The 18,563-nt window shown below is 35.3% G+C and overlaps 1 protein-coding gene and 1 long non-coding RNA gene across 7 annotated transcripts; both read right to left on the bottom strand.

Moving 5' to 3' along the window:
- Positions 1-1,262: 1,262 nt before the first annotated feature.
- On the bottom strand, positions 1,263-4,132 carry LOC106780557 (V-type proton ATPase 16 kDa proteolipid subunit-like). The gene is made up of 3 exons (XM_014668860.2): positions 3,879-4,132; positions 3,509-3,794; positions 1,263-1,594 (listed from the first exon to the last, which is right to left on the bottom strand). The coding sequence occupies exons 1-3, from the start codon at positions 3,952-3,954 to the stop codon at positions 1,462-1,464; spliced, it is 495 nt and encodes a 164-aa protein (XP_014524346.1). The 5' UTR covers positions 3,955-4,132; the 3' UTR covers positions 1,263-1,461.
- Positions 4,133-8,742: 4,610 nt separating this feature from the next.
- LOC106780559 lies at positions 8,743-13,695 on the bottom strand. 6 transcript variants are annotated; one of them, XR_001377275.2, is made up of 7 exons: positions 13,439-13,695; positions 13,066-13,273; positions 12,514-12,929; positions 12,329-12,418; positions 9,649-9,753; positions 9,468-9,572; positions 8,743-9,377 (listed from the first exon to the last, which is right to left on the bottom strand). It is a non-coding gene; the product is annotated as an uncharacterized LOC106780559 (long non-coding RNA). The 6 variants fall into 6 exon arrangements; XR_001377279.2 differs by lacking the exon at positions 13,439-13,695 and having other exon boundaries at positions 12,514-12,585; positions 12,877-12,929; positions 13,066-13,429; XR_001377277.2 differs by lacking the exon at positions 13,439-13,695 and having other exon boundaries at positions 12,514-12,608; positions 12,877-12,929; positions 13,066-13,429.
- Between the last annotated feature and the right edge of the window lie 4,868 nt (positions 13,696-18,563).

The following is an 18,563-nucleotide window of genomic DNA, read 5'->3' on the forward strand; positions in this document are numbered from 1 at the left end:
CAGTGTCAAATGAGTGTCAAATATAGGGTGTCAAAATAACGGGATCCATACCTCCATAGGTGCTTTCTTCTTTTTACATTGGAATGTGACCAGTAAATTCAATTCAAAAACTTCCTCCTTTGCAGAAAAACAAAACTATTTATTGAAATTACAGTAAACCAGATAATAGAAAAGAATAACAAAACCAACTAATTTGTTACACTTCTAACCCTTTCCTTTTCTTATAATAATCCTACGGACCATTTCAACTTATAAATATTATCGTGCTCCTATTCCATGAAACCTCAACTTTACCAAAGGTGGTCTATTCATTGCTAAAATCACTAATTATAAGGATTTTTCAAAGATAATTTTAAACTCCACAAAAGACAAATGATTAACCTAAATGCATCCTACCCAAAAACCCTAACATCGTCGACGATTTCCTAAAGAAATACTAACCTTAAAGATTATCCTCAATCGTCGTTGCTATCACCAACGCTTGTACCACCATGTGCTAATATCGAATGTTGTGTGTTATTGTCAAACTCCACCGCGTGTGTTGCTGTCAAGCTCCAGCTACTCACAAGCCCCACTAGCGACAATTGGAGAAGGTTGGTTTGAACATAAGTTTTGAGGATCAAGGGGCTTAACCCGCCCTAATTCAATGCCTACCTATTTAATGAGAGTTTTGGAATTAGAGGCTTTGGAAAAGCTACTAGAATGAGGGCCAAAAAGATGAGGTCTAACTCTATGAAAGGTCAGGTCTGGTCTGGCCTTGGGACTCTAAGATAAATTGACAATCCTACTTCTAAGTAGCGGACCGTGTCTTCTCTGGAAACAGAGTCGTGGCTAGCTTAAATAAGTGCGTTCGACTTCGCGTCGTACTGCAAGTTGTATTTTACATCTCTATAAATGACATTATCACATATTATAGCGCACACGTCATATACATGTGAATAATGTACAAAAGGCACATTTAGAAGTCTTTAATATTAGATTCCCACTGCAACGAGGCAGCATATATTACTTGGGTACCCGAGATTTTTTGGTCTTGGAATCTGACACCTTTTCTTCCTTTCACTAAATTAATTGTTATCTTCTCACAAGAAGGTTAAACAACCATTTCATTCTGTTCAAATAGGGTTGTAAATGTGAGAATAATACTAATCTCATGGAAGTTCATATTGCAACAAAGGTAGGCAAAGTCATCGATAGTTTTAACTTGTACAAACAAGGTGTATTGTATCAATAATTTCCAGTGATTATGCACAACAAAAGAGTATCAAATCACTATGCAGCCATCCAAATATGAAGTCCATAGGAAAATACTTGATAAAACTGATGGAGTTTGGATACAAGGTTTGTGTACGAAAATAAATGAAATAATAGCAATATACTAAAGACAGATATCTCCCATTTCAAATACAGGCCTGATAATAAAAATCACTGGACTACCAAGTATCAGTGAGTTGGCTCGTTTTAATCAGCGCGAGATTGGCCAGCCCGAGATGAGAGGATGATACCCACAATGAGGCCATAAAGCGCAAGAGCTTCAGCAAAAATCAAAATAAGAATCATACCAACAAACAGCTTCGGCTGCTGAGCATTAGCCCTGACAAAAAACAAATCATTTTAGTGTTCAAGTATTCGATCAGTTAACAATTACACATATTACATAGATCTATAAAGCAAACTATAATTTTAGCTGCGGAATGCAAAATCACACACATGCACACAAGATGGTAGAAAATCGATATGGCACGGCATAAAACAACAAAAAGTGGCGAATCGCACAAAAGGGAATGAATAAAGTATTCAAATAAACATTAAACATCTGAAAATGGCGGCAGAAGCAGGGTTATTTACATGAACCATCCATGGTCAACAACTATATAAAGAGGGAGAAGAGTAATAGCAGCTGAATTTCGATCAATATATCTTTTAGTTGGAAAAGAACATAAAATAGAGTATAAATTGCAAATTAGATTCTAAATTAGATAATTATCTCCACAAGAAACAAATTAATTTTGAATTGCCTTTCTAATAACAACCACTTAAAAAGTCAAAAGTAGGTTTCATTCACACAACATAAAGGATGGAAAGTCAATATAGCCATCTCCTCCCTAATTAAGTTGATAATATTTTACCCTTTCAACGTAAATAACATGTTAAGTAGAAAGAGACACATCAGGTTTCTTTCATCAACTCAATCCACTTAATCACACAAGCAACGTGAATAAAATATTTTATATGTCCACAAGTTAATAAAGACAAGATAAATTAAGACATATTCTGATATTACACTCGAACAACATATAATGAACAAACCAATACACAACATTTCGCAGCAGGAATTGAACTGAGCAGCAATCTCCACAAGCAGATATTTTGAAATAGTCCAATACACCTATTTAGCCTCCATTAATAATTACTAATTTCACGTCAGCAAAAAGAAAGCTTCATGTAAGCATATATAGAAATGATTATACAAAATCTATTAGAAAAAACAGAATGTGTGCAATGCAGCTAACCTTAGGTGAGGAGCACCGCATAGTTTTAATAGAAATAAAATAAATAGCACACTGATTCTAAAAAATGTCCCCCCTCTTAAACTTTAATGTAGTCCCTGATTTTAACGAGTTAAACATCTAAATCACAAAAACATGGTTCATACTCCTTTAGCTAACATTTTTCAGGATCAATAAGAAATGGTTTGAACAACAAAAGTGAATTGAAGAATATAATAGCACAAATGAAGGACAGAATTGTAAACACAACACATTTCAATGCTCTGAATAATATGAAAGGTTGCTCACCGGTTATTATTAAACAACAAGAAATATATGACTTTTAAAACATTCATAAGCAATATATACTCTACAAAACCACAATCTAATCAATTTCGTTGCTTGCAGTCATGAAAGAAACAAACGGACAAAACTTAGATGTAATTGTATTGTTCTCCAATCAAAACTGGAAGTTTTCCTAGATAATCTATGCAGGCTTTTCATGCAAATTTTTCTTACATGAATTAGTGAAGTAATTAAAGAACAACTTAAAATTAATACCAAACATGTAAGTTCTATGCTATTTATTTTTAATTTCCCATAAGTATCCTTCAAAAAAGGCAATCTTATTTCAAGATAGGTCGAGCACCAAATGTGAATACCTCTGCCAGCGGGAGTTCAAACCTTGATTCATCACATTATGGGATACAAACCTTTTTCCCCTAGACCCGATCCCGCATCATATTACATGAATAATTAATTATATTTTGCACACTATTTCAAAGGTCTTACTCTTTAAATTTGGGTTTAGGCATATTTCAACTAGGAAAACTAACTCATGAACAAGGTATACACCAAATTTATATACACTATTTCGACCATATCAGCATTCAATATGAAAGTGAGATTTGTGTCCCACATATACGCGTTACTTTCGTCATATTAGAATCAATATGAGATTTTTAATAATTACTACAGTTTCTATTCTACAAGTGCCCATAGGTATGAGGGGGAATTACCTAACACCAGCATCCCCAACAATTCCAATGGCCATCCCAGCAGAGAGGCCAGCAAGGCCACAGGCAAGGCCAGAGGACAAGTGGGCATAACCATCAAAGAGATAGTAAGACTTAGCCTTGGGGTTTATCCCGGTACTAATGATAACCGCAATAATCAACCCATAAATACCCAACACTCCAGCCATAACCACCGGCACTATCGACTTCATCACAAGCTCCGGCCTCATCACACCCATCGACGCCACTCCCACCCCACTCTTCGCAGTTCCGTACGCTGCTCCCATACCTTTGAATCGTCAAAAGGCAACAAATTAAATCATCATCATCATTATCATTAAATTGAACAAACCGAGAAGAAAGAGTGACGAACAGGAGAAAACGAGAGCCGCGGCAGCGCCGAGGAAGCCGAAGAAAGGAGCGGTTTCGTCGCCACTGAAACCTGCCATGGTTTGATTTGATTCCTCTGCTACGGTGATGAAACTTTCTCTCCTTGTTCTTTATGGAAGAAGAAGAAGAATGATGAAATTGATTGGGTTTGTGGAGATCGGATCAAAGTGTAGTGTTGAAATGAATTTTGAAGAAGAAATTATTATTTGGATTGGTACAGGTGGAGACAGATTGCGGTGTAAGAGCGATGGGTCGTGTTCGGATTTTACTCTAATGCCCTTCTTCTCTTCCGAGGGCATTTGTCTTATCTTACTGTAATAATGGGCCCACCCTCAATATAACGTAGTTGAGAGGGAGGGCTCGGCCTTCTCTTTTGCTTGGGCTAAATTATGCAATTCCCGTTGCCAAAATCAGAAAAAAAATAATAATTTATGTTTCCTAAAATTTGAATTACACAAAAAATGATATGTGCATAAAAGACCATTTTAATAGAATTTTTTCTTGTCTTACCTCATTTTAGAACGTGAAGCTTTGATTGTTTCTTCTCTTAAAGAGTGTATCTTGTTGATGAGAAGGGAAGATCCTTATGCAAAACTTTTCCAAAGTTAAGTCAATAAAAGAGTTAGGATCTATTATATGAGAATAATTATCGAGTATCAAGCTTGAAGTGAGTATCTCTTGAGGTTATTTTTATATTTATAGGATCAACATGGGTTGTGGACNTATGTCTCTTTTAGAACAATGTTTATCTAGAGAATATAAGAACATTCTAATAATAATAATAATAATAATAATAATAATAATAATAATAATAATAATAATAAAGGATAAATAATAACAAATATTCCAAACTACAAATATTTAGTTTTAATATGTAAATATGGTTCAAATAGGTGTAGGTTTGGGTTGCTTCATAATGAAGAGTTTAAATGGTCTTATTGGGTTGTGCACTTAATATGTCTTTTGGGCCGAGTAGGAACGTAAGCCTCGTAGTCTAAGGAGTTTAGTTTGGGTAGAGTTGTGTGGCTTGCAAATGGGTTGGTCATTCAGCCGAGTTCATAGTTAGGCCATTTGACCATGCTTTGTAGGTGGATTGGCCTTGGGGCCGAGCTCTAATGTACAATTTGGCCTCGAGGTCAAGCTTTCTCTAGGCTTTTAAGTAATTCCAGCCTCGTGGCTTAGCTCTTATTTGAGCTTCAAAATAATTTTGCCTTCGTGATCGAGATCTTATTTGGGCTTTAAAGTAATTACAGGCTTGTGGCCAAGCTTTTATCTGAGCTTTAAAATAATTATGGTCTCGTGGTCGAGCTTTATCTTAATTTCAAAATAATTTTGGCTTCGGCATCGAGCTCTATCCACAACTTCAAAATAATTCTGGCCTNGTAGTCGAGCTTTATCTGAGCTTCAAAGTAATTATAGCCCCGTGGTTAGGCTCTCTTTAAGCTTAAAGTGGTATGGACTCAAGGTTGAGCTCTCTTTGTATTTAAAGTATTATGGTCTCAAGGTCGAGCTATCTCTAAGCTTAAAGTAATATGTCCTTAAGGACGAGCTTTGTCTAGCTTAAAGTAGTATGGCCTCGAGACCAAGCTCTCTTTGAGCTTAAAGTAATATGGTCGCGAGGCCAAGCTCTCTCTTAGCTTAAAGTAATATGGCCTTGGGGCTAAGCTCTCTTTGAGCTTATAGTAATACAACTTCGGGGCCGAATTCATCATTAGCTTATGAGTTAAACATCTTATCGGTCCCAATAAATTATTAGCCTATGTGCTAGAGTTTATGAGTGTTATTCCGTAAACTTAAGTGTAGGGCTGTCAAAGTGAGTCAACTTGGTTCATATAGGTTGGCTCACCGCAAGTTGAGTTAAAAATGAGTCAGTTTAACTCGAATCACTTTTTGGTGAACCAAAATTTTGTAACTCAATGTTAACTCATTGGCAAGTGTACCAAATCGTTCAAGTAATGTATCGATAAAATCGGATATTGTTTCCCAAGAGACTCGTGTAACACAAAACAATCATATAATTGTTTAACCAATAGAGACTAAAGAATGATTTCATGAAATGGGTTTTTGGGTGCAATTAAAATAAAATGATGCATAAATAGTAAAGTAAACTTTTGTAGCTAAAACACTTGAAAATGGAATTAGATTAGAAATTATATAAGTTGGTATTGTTGGGATAAGATTTCACCTACTTCACTCCTATTCATGTAAAAGTACATCTTCTTCATTAATATTCTAACGTCAATCTACTAGTTTACTCAAAACCTAATCCCTTGGTAGAAAGAGCCTAGACTTTTTTTATTAGACTTCAATCTCTTAAAAACCATAATAAGTAACTCCGCTTTAAGAATTAAGATTTAAGACAACTAAAGGTCTAAGTTCTATTCTTAGATACAATTTCCTTTAGGTATCTTATTCCAAGTCTAGGTTCACAAGACACTTTCCAATGTCAAACAAACCAATTATCAAGCTATGAGTGGCCAAACCATAACAAGCAGTAAGTGAAGGAACAAAATTACTAGCATTCAATGAAAGAGGCAATAAATATATTCAAAACATCTTTATATTACATAAGAGTTAAGTAGTTACATTTATCCCCAACAAGAATGAAGTTAGCTCCCCATTGTCATGGAGAGCTTAAGCTTACAAATGGAAGAAGTGGAAGAAGGTGGAGACCCAAGGAAGAAGAAAAAAATGTTCCCACACACCAAAGCCAGCCTCCAAACGCTCTTGAAGAGTGTTTTCGTGTCCAACTTCCAAAAGATCATACTTCACTCACGTTTTAGAGCTAAATAGGTCCAGTGGCGCTCAACGCCTAGACATGGGCCACCCAGGCGTGAGGTTTACGTATCAAGTGGCACTTAATGCCCTTGGAGTGGTGCCTAGGCCCAAGCTTTGTGAGTCATCTGGCGCTTATCGCCCTTGGAGGGACGCCCAGGCGTGAGTTTTGCAAACCATCTGGCGCTCAACATCCTTGGAAGGGCGCCCAGGCGTGAGCATTGCGAGACATCTAGTGCTCAACACCCTTGGAGGGTGCCCAAACATGATTATGAACTTCTTCAGGTTCAAGTTTTTGTTGTTCTTCCTATTTGTCCTGGGTGTCAGTGCCTTGCTTTGATATAAAATTTTCTTCTAACTAATTTAAACACACAAAAAGAAGGGATTAATGGTCAAATTGAATCATTACAGCTTATAATATCAATTATATATTTATGTTATGAATGTTGAGTCTATGAAAATAATTTTTTTCTTTTGTTTTGTATATTTTCCAAACGTTCGCAATAGAGTTGTCATTGGTCCTCAGGTATGTATTTGGTCATTTCAAATTGTAGAAACATATTGTCATTAGTTATTGGTTTTTCTATAACTTGATTTGTAATGATATTTGTAGTTTGGTCCGAGTTGGTTATCTGTCTACCCCAAAGGACTTAGAAAATTGATGCTTCATATCAATACAATATAATTTAATTTAATTTTACATTTTAAATTTAATTTTAATAACTAAATTTAATTTTTTTTCTTTTTATAAATATTTTTACACTTAAATATAACATTAACAATTATCATTTTATATTACTTTTATAGTTAGGGGCATTTGCTAATCTTCAATTTCTATCAGTTAAACAATTTTTTTATCTGTCACAAGGATCAAATCCTACATTAATTTTCACAAACTTTACTTCTAAATTCGATCTCGCTCACCTCTAAATCCACTAAAAAAAACAACAATTAATTCACCCTCAAATTCGTCCACCCACTCTTTCCCAAATCCATCTTTTAAAGCGAACACAACCTAAATCTTTTGTTGGGAATAGGTTCAATAAATTTTGAGCATGTTATCCCAAATATTGCAAATGTCTTGAGTCACATATGCTTAACTCTGCAACATATTAATGCATAATTTCTAAATTATTTTAACCCATTTGTATGTTTTCTGCAAGATTTTTAAGAGTTGGATCATATTTGTATAAGGTTTAATTATTTTTGAGGTCTCTATTTTTGCAGAAACGTCTCAAATAGGTCCTTCAATAATTCATGTTCTTAATTAGGTTCATATTCCTGTAATATTGAATCAATTGCACCCTTGTCGTCAATTGGAGAGAACGACGTTATCATTTTAGTGACGTGACATGCTGAATATGCAAATGGGAAGCATGTGACAGAGTTAGTGTGTTACTGATGTGGACATTAATTATTTATAAGTTTTAGAAAAGTATAATGAAATAAAAATAAAATGTGTTGTGCGAAAGTAAAATTAAATTAGGGATTCTACAACAATTGATGTTATTACCGACGGCCAATTTCCGTCGCTATATGATATATTCCGTCGGAAACCCATTTTATCGACGACTTACCGACGACCTCCATTCCGTTGAAAAAACCGTTGTCGGAAACGACTACCAGCGGATTTTGTCCTTCGGTAGTTACCGAAGGATACGTCCTTTGGTATCCTTCGGAAAATACCGAAGGAAAAATCCTTCAGTAATTACCGAAGGATACATCCTTCGATAATTACCAAAGGACACTACTTGGGTAATTACCGAAGGATAAGTCCTTCGGTAACGTCGTCTTTATAGTCATGGTAGTTTCGTTTTTATATAATCCCACTCAAAACAGTAACCTGCACAATACATGCCCTCTGCAGTTTGCAAAATTTATACCCAATCATAGTACACCTGCACAATTCAACAACAACATCCAACTCAAAATACAATCCAACATTCACCTAGTGGAGTCAACTCCAATAAATGCAAACTCCAAACAATGTAAACACATTCCAAGCAAACATATATATATATATATATATATATATATATATATAATGTCTAATGTCTAAAATTTGTAATTGATAAACAAAACAGAACTCCACTAACCAATATAGGACTAAATATAAAATTGTTCTTAGAAGGTAAAGAAGTAATAATAATGTAAATAATGTGCAAAGTCATAAAATCTAATAGTCGTCATAATGTTCAGCTTGATGATTGTCTTCCTGTTCATTGTTTTGAGGCTCTAAAGTTGGCTGGACAGATGGGGACTGGACAGATGGGGTTTGGACTAGTATGGGCTGGACATGTGTGGGTTGAACTTCAGTAGGCTGGACTGGTGTGGGCTGCGAATGAGAGGCCGGAGGCACTACAGACTGAGGAAGCAATCTCATGACCAGTTCTTTAAAACTAGTAAACTCTTGTTTGAGTTCATTATATTCTTGATCACGTGTTTGAAGCTCCTGCGTCATGGCATGAACGGTCTCATCAAGACGTTGGGAGGAAGAAGAAGGTTGGTGCTTTAGACCACCACGACCTGCATTGTAATTTGTAGCCAGTTGCCCTACCTCATAGATTCTTCCTTTTTTCTTTCCACCAACAACATCAATCCAACATTGTGACCTAATAAGGTCTTCGTCATCATTTGTTGGTTGGGTTGACTGAGGACATGAAGAATGTGAGGATCTGACCCGTGAAAGTTTTGTGGAGAATTCTTCCTGTTAAAAATGATCATAAAGTATCAGTAAAATATACAATAGAAGACACAAAGTTATGAATCAAGGCTACAATTACAAGTATTTTCTTACACATGTCTTTCGGGACCTTTCATCCACGAACTGGTCAGTTCCCTTGCGAATATGAGTTTGGTGGAAAACTTAATCAACATGTATAGATCGTCCCAACTCAGCTGTCTGTAACAAAATATAAAGTTTGTTATGTACATTAAAATTAAAGTTACATAACTTATATGACTAAATGGATACTTACCATACGCATGGCTTGTTCATGTACGGTGATTGATCCACCTGTATGGAGAACACCGCCCCTTTCTGAAGACCGGTTCTTTTGGGCGATTGCACACTTTCCCCAGTACTGTGGCGAATACCACACATTAGGTATTAGAACTTTATGGAATTCATTGCTTTTGACTACTTTCCTAGCTTCATTTGACTAATTTAGACTTGTTAGGGTGTTAACATTACTTAAAGTAGTGTACATTAGGTCTAGTTGCAATTTCTCACCCTTTAAATACACTTTTTAGGTTCTAAGTACTCAAACTTTGAGTTTTAGGTAATTCTTTGCTTTTGTCAAGTTTCNTAGCTTNATTTCACTACTTTAGACATGTTAGGATGTTCACATTAGTTATAATTAGTCTACATTAGGTCTATTTGCAATTTTTCACCCTTTAAGCACACTTTTTANGTTCTAAATCCTCAAACTTTGAGTTTGAGGTAATTCTATCATTTTGACTAGTTTCCTAGCTTCATTTAACTAATTTAGACATGTTAGGATGTTAACATTAGTTATAATTAGTATACACTAGGTCTATTTGCAATCTTTCACCCTTTTAAGCACACTTTTTAGGTTCTAAATACTCAAACTTTGAGTTTGAGGTAATTCTACCATTTTGAATACTTTCCTAGCTTCATTTGACTAATTTAGACTTGTTAGGGTGTTAGCATTACTTAAAAGTAGTGCACATTAGGTCTAGTTGCAATTTCTCACCCTTTAAGTACACTTTTTAGGTTCTAAGTACTCAAACTTTGAGTTTGAGGTAACTCTCTCCTCTTGACTAGTTTCCTACCTTCTTTTGACTAATTTAGACTTGTTTGGATGTTATTCCATCCCTGTTCCCATTAGATTTCCTCATTCTTTGCTTCCAAAGTGTCCAAGATTCATAAATCTAGTTTGAAAATCCGGTGCAGTGTGCTGAAATTGGTGCAGAGTTTTAAGCTGATTTGTGATGCTGATGAGATGCTTATTGGTGCAGATTTTGTGCTAGGGTGATTGCTCGTGCTAGTGGTAGCATCTTGAGGGGTGGAAACTTTAATAGCTCTTGATATAAATGCCTCTACAACAAGGGAAAATAGCTTCCTGAAACACCATTTTGTAGTGAGAAAAAGAGTGAAAAATTGACAACTCCTATAGCCAAATTTTGAGAGACCAGTTCCATACCAAAGTGAATGAGAGATTGAATGTTTAGAACCTAAAAGAAACTTTCTAGAACACCTGAAACACTCCAGGAAGTGAGATTTGAGTGGCTGCACCTAAAGCTAAACAACCTTGGCCGAGAGAAATAGTGCACTATTTTCCAATGCTGAAACAATCCAGTTTCTGAATCTGATTTGTGTTATGCAATTGGTTTATACAGTTTCTGATTTGAGAAACATTTTACATGATCAAATGGATTGTGGAAACTTGTGATTGAACTGGTTTTTAAAATTGAAGGTGCAGATTTCAGCTTTTAAAACTTGTTCAAAATAGTTTTCATCAGACCTTGTTTAAACCAATTCAACTTTTTAAATTTAAGTGCAGTTTGGTGTTGCCTTTTGGATAATAACCCAGTTTTTCATCCATTTCTATTTTGACCAGTTTGGTCCTTAAATTCAAGTTGATTCAATCATCAATTCTAGACCAATTAAATAAATTAATTTGCACAACTAGAGCATTAGTTTTTCTGTGATAAACAGTGCAGGTATAGAAATGAAATGGTGATCTTCAAGGAGATGCAAATGGATCTATCTAAACTGAAGTGCTACTGATTTGACGATAAAATCATCAAGCCTATATCTGATTGCATCATAAGGGCTGAATACAAGTTTTTCCAGAAGCCTATTCTACTTAGTACTTTAGTTAGGTTGTCATATTTTTAGTTTTAGGGAAACCAAGGACAATTAAATGGAGTTATTTGAGGGCTGATCAAAAGCAAAGAAATCCAGTGGTTAAATGTGGATTAAAGGAAGAGCAATCATAAATGACAGCAAGTGCATAATCTGAAAAATAATTTCAAGCTTTCATATGCTGAACTTTGACTTTAGAGTTGACTTTCACAATTGAAGTCCAAATTCGTGTGCAGGTTGTTGGAGACTGTAATAGACATATCTTTTAACATGTTAAAGGCCAAATTAACCACTGGAGTGCCCTTAACCACTACCAGTTGGAGCAAAGTTAATAAAGCTTAACCTAAGAAATGGTCTACTTTAGGCTTAGTAAGGAATTTTAAGTTTTTTAGTTAATATATAAACTATAAAACAACTATAACTTTGGTTTCTCCTTCTAGTTTGTTACTTGGGTGATTCAAGATAGTATATAACCAACATATATGCATGTTGGTTCGTCCTTTTACTCTACTTCATCCTTATAATTACTCATTTTAGTAATGAAGGTGTACTTTGATATTTTTAAGGGTGTTGTCATGGTCTTCTTCCAAGAGGACATTTCGGTGAAAGGGTGGGGAACAAGGTGGGAAGGTTATATATAAGAAGAATATGCAACATAGAGAAGACAAGAGAGAAGACTAGAGAGGCGAAAGAGAAAGAGAGATAAAAGGCAAACATAATTTTATTTATCAAAAGGAGGGGTCAACATGTTTATTTATCAAATTATTGCATCATACATCATAAGCAACAAAAAGAATGCAGAAAGAAAAGTGACTTCATGTATTAACCTTATGAACCAGAATAGTCCCAGCCAAACCTCTTCTTCCAACTATCCCTCATGGCGGAGGAAACGCACAATCATCCCCAACAATAACAGTCTACATAGAAAAAAAATACATGTTATACTTTACCTGAATATTAAATGTTTAATTATTGGAAGTGCAATGAAAAATCAATAGCCAGCTAGACATACCTCTACTTTGTAACCTTCAAATTTTGCTAGCTCAGCAACCAAACTAAAGTTCAAACGATCACCGGTATATTTCTATTAACACCCAAATTCGAACACTATGAATCCAAAAACAAAAGCAAATCCTAATGACTCATCATGAACTGACCATACTAGTGCAAAACCACACCATCTTATACGTTGATTTCACAAGAATTAAAGTATTTAAAAAAAATGGATACATGATGCCAAGTATTATAATAAAAAGAAACATTAATTATAATTTTTTTCACTACTTATTATCTTAAATCACAACAGAAAACATTTTCCATACATGTGACTCTAATATGCAAACTGACCTCAGAGACAAATGCAAAAAATCAGTACCCAAAGCCTACACCCTAAGTTTCTGCAAATTGAGTGAAACCAGTACCCAAAGCCTGCACCAATTGAGCACCGCATCAGCAGCAAGAAATAACATACCAAACAAAAAACATCCAAAACCAGAAACAAATCACCATACTGGCAACTGCAATCAATTATTGGCACAACTCATTCCCCCAACCCAAAACTCACCTCCACTGTAAGGATTGTCGTCACCCTCCTTCGACGACACCCTCCTCGACAGTGGCACAAAAGGCAGCAAGGACCGTCAACCAATAGCCTTCAGCGAAAGCCCCTCGTAGCGAAGATGAGAGAAATGCACAACCGAACCTCTCGTAGCGATATGAACGTCCTCCTCAGACCACCGAACGAGCTTAAAGCCTCAACTCACCACCACCAACTGAAGAACGAAATTAATGTTCATTGGAAGCAAAGGAGATTTTCGCAAACAGAAGTGGATTGAGGAACGAAGGGAGGTAGTAGTGCTGAAGAATGAAAGTAGGGCTCGAAAAAGTGAAATTCGTGAGAACCCCAAATTGTTATTTCATATTATCAATCCACTTACCGACAGGCACAGTCCTTCGATAATTAACATTCCCATTATCGAGGGTCTAAATCCTTTGGTAACTTACTACTCCAGAGACCCTCGATAAATCCTTCAGAAAACGTCATTTACCGACGACATATAAGCCTCCGGTAATAATCCTTCGGTAAATCATGCATTTCTTGTTAAGGATTTGTGGCATAGATTCTTCATTGTTCGAAGGTTGTGAAAGTAGGGTTTAAGTGTCAGAGGCCTTTTCGTTTGGGATCGGGGTTCATGCAATCAAATTGGGGTTTCATTGGAGGATTTTAGCTTCATCTATCACAAAGTTCTTCGAGGCTTATCACGTGAAAGGTTAGTAAATTCTGTTTTGAGTTTATTGTTTGATTATTTTTTCGTTTTATGTTTTTTCCATTTTGCAAACGTCAATATTGGGGTTATCCCACAATGGTCCATGTTCAATTGTGTTTTCTTGTTGATTGCAATGTGGTTCCCTGTCTTTAAAGTACTGTTGGAGTGTTTTTTTTAGTGCGTTATGCTTTCAATTTGTTTAATATTTGTTGTGTTAGTGATAATATTATATTATAGGTTAAATATTTTTATTGTATTACATGATGGATGATGATTTTGAATTTTTTCAACCATAGAGGAAAGTTCTTAAATGATGAGAAACTAAAGTACGAGGAGGAAACTTCAAGATTATCTTTTGACTCAGATATGTGGAGCTATTTTCTTGTAGTAAGTGTAGTCAGAGGTCTAGGATATGATGGGTTTAAAGAGTTGTGGGATTGTGTAGGAGGGGGTTCTGTCTTAGATAACAGGTTGGAGCCTCTATGTGATGACAAAGGGGTCATGCACATGGTTAACATAGCTAGGCTAAATGGTCAAGTTCATCTATTCGTGCTTCACACAATGTCTGTTCTTGAGGTGATACAGATGATAGAATATGTTCTTGATAATACACCTGAAGTAGAAGTTCAAGTTGAGGTACCTAACATTGATGGTGATGATGAAGGTAAGAGTGAAAGACAAGGTGAGGTGGGTGACTGTGAAGAAAATGTTGTTGTCTTAGAAGAAAAAAGGTGATAGTGATGATGTTTGAAGATGAAATTGAAACAAAGGTTGAGGTGGATGACTGTGAAGGAGATGTTGGTGATAAACAAGTGGAGTGTGATGTTGTAGAGGAGGAATTTAATGTTGGTAGTTGGAGGTCGAGTGGTGATGATGGCAATATTGATGTTAATAGTTAGTGTATTGAAAGACTAGTTGATGTAAATGTTGAGTGTGATATAGAAGAGGAGTTAAGAGATGGAGATTGGTGTGATAATGTGGAAGTTGATATGCAAACTGTACAAGATGAATATGGTGGAAGTGAGAATGATGGCATAAGTACCGATGATGATGGAGGTTTGTTTGATCAGGATTGGGAATCTAAAGAATTACTTAGTGCAATAGAAAGTGACAGAGAACATGATGATGAAGAGGGTTATAGGAAGTTCGATACATTTCCCATGCCAAAGTCTATGATTGATTTTAAATGGGATTTAAGGACTTATTTTGCTAACAAGCAAGATTTTTTGGATTCCATAAAAACGTATTCACTAGAAAATGGCAGAAATATCAAATTTGTTAAAAATGATAAGAAGAGAATGAGACTGAAATGTATGGGAAAAGGAAAATGTCATTGGATGGCATATTGTGCTCATATGGATGCAGTTCATACGTGGCAACTAAGGACTATTGTTGGCAACCACACTTTTAGTAGAGAACACAAACTAAGATTGCTTAATGCAAACTGGTTGAGTAAGAAGTTGGAGAAAACTGTAAGAGAAAATCTAAAAGTAAAGGGAGTGAAAATTCGTGAGAAGATGAATAGAAAATGGAACGTAGGTATATCTAGGTGCATGCCTTGTAGGGCAAAAGTCATTGCTTTAGACCAGGTTGGTCATTCAAACTCCAATATAACGAATATTTGATTATGCCCATGAGCTACTTTGTCGCAATCCAGGATCCACAGTGAAGGTGAAAGATGAAGAGAATGAGGGTAAACTAATTTTCAAGAGATTTCTTGCATGTGCGAAGGCATGCAATGATAGTTTTGTCTCATGTAGGCCAATAATTGGGCTGAATGGTGCTTTCTTAAAAGGAAAATGTGATGGGAAATTGTTAACTGCTATTGTTAGAGACGCAAATGACCAAATGTTACCTGTTGCATATGTCGCGGTAGAGGTGGAGAATAAGGATTCGTGGAGGTGGTTTTTGGAACTTTTCGTTGAAGACCTTGGTGGGGCACCTATATGTTCAAGATTTACATTCATATCAGACCAACAAAAGGTAATTGTTATGAAAAACCATTCAATTATATTGGTTTTGACATTCATATTAGACCTATAACTACACTATCATACTTTCAAATAACAAGGCCTACTTCAAGTTATACAAGAAGTGGTTCTTGGAGTTGATCAAAGATTTTGTGTTAGGCACCTATATGCGAACTTCAGAAAAAAGTTTCCTGCAAAGCAACTAAAGCGTCTCAGAGGGCAGCTACAACAACACATTCACAAACATGGGAAACAGAAATGAGAAAGATCAAAGAGCTGAATGAGGATGCTTTTAAATACTTGATAAAAATTCCTCCAAGGTTTGTTTTAAAAATTTTGTGACTACTGTAATGGAATTTATGATACTAATATCAACATATATTCTTGATTGCATTTAACTTTGCACCAATAATTGGGAAGGTTCCTAAAATCAGTTATGCATGATGACCCTAACTCTGCACCATCACNGTGTGGGGATCCTAAAATCAGTTANGCATGTCTGCACCAATAATTGTGAAGGTTGTTGTTGACAATGNCACTCACTGTCATTATACCATTATCATAGCTATTGTCAAATTATTGTAGTTAATATTTCTTAACCCGTTCCAATGTAAATATTGGTCACGATCAAGGTTCACTGCCATAACTCAATATTAACATGTCAGAGGCCTTCAATAGTGTACTTGTGCATATCAAGTCTAAGCCCATCATAACCATGTTGGAGGAGATCCAACTGTACATGATGAAGAGATGAGCAATAAAGAGGACAAAGATACAATCATTTTCTAGAGTCATTTGTCCTAAAATCATGAGTAAACTTAACAAGGAGTCACAATTAACTAAATATTGGATTCCTAGGTAACTTCAATTTATTATTTATGAAGAGCACTTCATACCTTGTTGCTTTAGGAAGTCAACATATGAAGAAATTTACTCTTCAATTATCTATCGTATCAATGGTAACAACATGTGGGACATTACCACATATGCTGATGTCTTGCCTCCACCAAAGAAGGTTGGAGCAATGAGACTATATGCTCTTTGCATTTGACTAAGTCTGTTATGTTTTGAAATTTTGTTAATGCTTGATATAGTTGTCTAATGGTCATATTTTTAAATATGTTGACCAAGCATTAAATGAGATTCGACTACATTAATTGCTAAATCAATTAATTGCGTTGATTGTTGTTAACTGTTATAACTGTTTTGTTATATTCGACTGCATTAGTAGCAAAGTCGACTAAAATGCATCAAAGTTGTGAATTGCTATAAATTGACGCAAATTTGAATTCTGTAAGAAGCTTTGTGATTCTAATGACTTTTGTGATATCTTTCATATTAGTGCTATCTTACAGAACATGGAAAAGCTCCAAGAATCAAAGAAGAAGATTGTGGTGATCATCTACTTATGATTTCTTGACGAGCAAGATTGTTGTCCTGTGAAAGTCTGATCCATCAGCACATTTGGGTGTTTACTGCGTGATCAGGTTCAACAATCTACTGAAGATTGGTTGTGTTCCCTGTTGTGATTACAGGAAGAAGAGCGTGCAGCGTTCTTGACTTTGAGGGGTTTCTCAAAGGTGTAGACAGTAGAAAAAAGGATTCTTGTTGTTGGTCTTTTTGTTGTATGCCTATATTTTTATTAGAGGGTTAGAGAGGTGTTTTATATTTTTGACGTGGAGGTCTCTATAAAAGCCTTGCTGTAAAACCTTGATCATTATAATGCATTTGCTTCCTGTGATTGGAAGGACACTAGATGTAGGCAGGTTGGCCGAACCAGTATAAAAAGCAGTGTTTGATTTCTCTGATCCCTACACTTTTATTTTAAGTTGACTCTGCATTAAGTCAACTTTATTTCCGCTGCATTAACAAGTCTTTTTTTCTTGAATTTTAAGAAAGTTTTAAAAGCATATGTTTTTACGAAAAAGATTTTAAAAAGACTCTGATTTTAAGTTTCACCAATTCACCCCCTCTTGGTGTGAGAAATTAAGCCATACTATTTTTACAGTTGTGTAAACAATCTAAGCACATGTTGAATGTTTATGGAATGATGATAATGTTTTTGCTACATTACTTCTTTTGTCTTAGAAATTCATCTTACTATCCTGACCGTTGCTATACTATATATATATATATATATATATATGCTTACACAACATTTATCTACACCTATAATCATATCATCCACTTTCTTGGTTTGTGGAATTACTGATATATCACAAAAATCATAGCACCTTCTTCTGTGATTGACTAAGTTTGCATGAATATTATTATTTTGTTTGAGGATGGATTGAAAATCATGATGGAATGAGACTGTTGGATGAAGATCTAGAAATAATGATTATGTGTCCTATCTTGTTGAAATAATGAGACTGTTGCCTTTTTGGTTTGGATCAGTATAGTCCACTGAATACTAAGACCAAGACCTTAATTCGGTTAATGTTTGAAATGAATAACAAATATTTTTTTTTTAAATCCTGAATTCTCTATCTCTCTATTTCGATACACGTGCACAAGCTTACTTTAACATAGACAAATGTTAACAAACTTATATGCATTTACGTACTCCAGACCTTAATGGTATATATTAAAAAATGTTAAAAACTTACCACTTCATGAATTTTAGAAGATTGATAAAGCTTCATATCCTTAGGCCAATCCATGCCATTAGTAACCACAATTGAGTGACTTAGTCATAAACACATAATCCACAAGTCTAAAAGAACTCTTNAATTCATTAAAACANAACAAAGCTACAAGTCTGCAACATCCACAACACTTCACTTCATTGAAACAAAACAAAGGTACGAGTCTGCAACATCGAC

The sequence above is a fragment of the Vigna radiata genome, unplaced genomic scaffold (genome assembly GCF_000741045.1).
Source record: "Vigna radiata var. radiata cultivar VC1973A unplaced genomic scaffold, Vradiata_ver6 scaffold_390, whole genome shotgun sequence".
NCBI classification, from domain to species: Eukaryota; Viridiplantae; Streptophyta; class Magnoliopsida; order Fabales; family Fabaceae; genus Vigna; species Vigna radiata.

Coding starts and splice junctions, on each gene's coding strand:
- LOC106780557 (XM_014668860.2), bottom strand. CDS start 3,954: ATGGCAGGTTTCAGTGGCGACGAAACCGCTCCTTTCTTCGGCTTCCTC. Junction 3,795..3,878: donor CGCGGCTCTCGTTTTCTCCT/GTTCGTCACTCT, acceptor GACGATTCAAAG/GTATGGGAGCAGCGTACGGA. Junction 1,595..3,508: donor GTTGGGGATGCTGGTGTTAG/GTAATTCCCCCT, acceptor GTTTTTTGTCAG/GGCTAATGCTCAGCAGCCGA.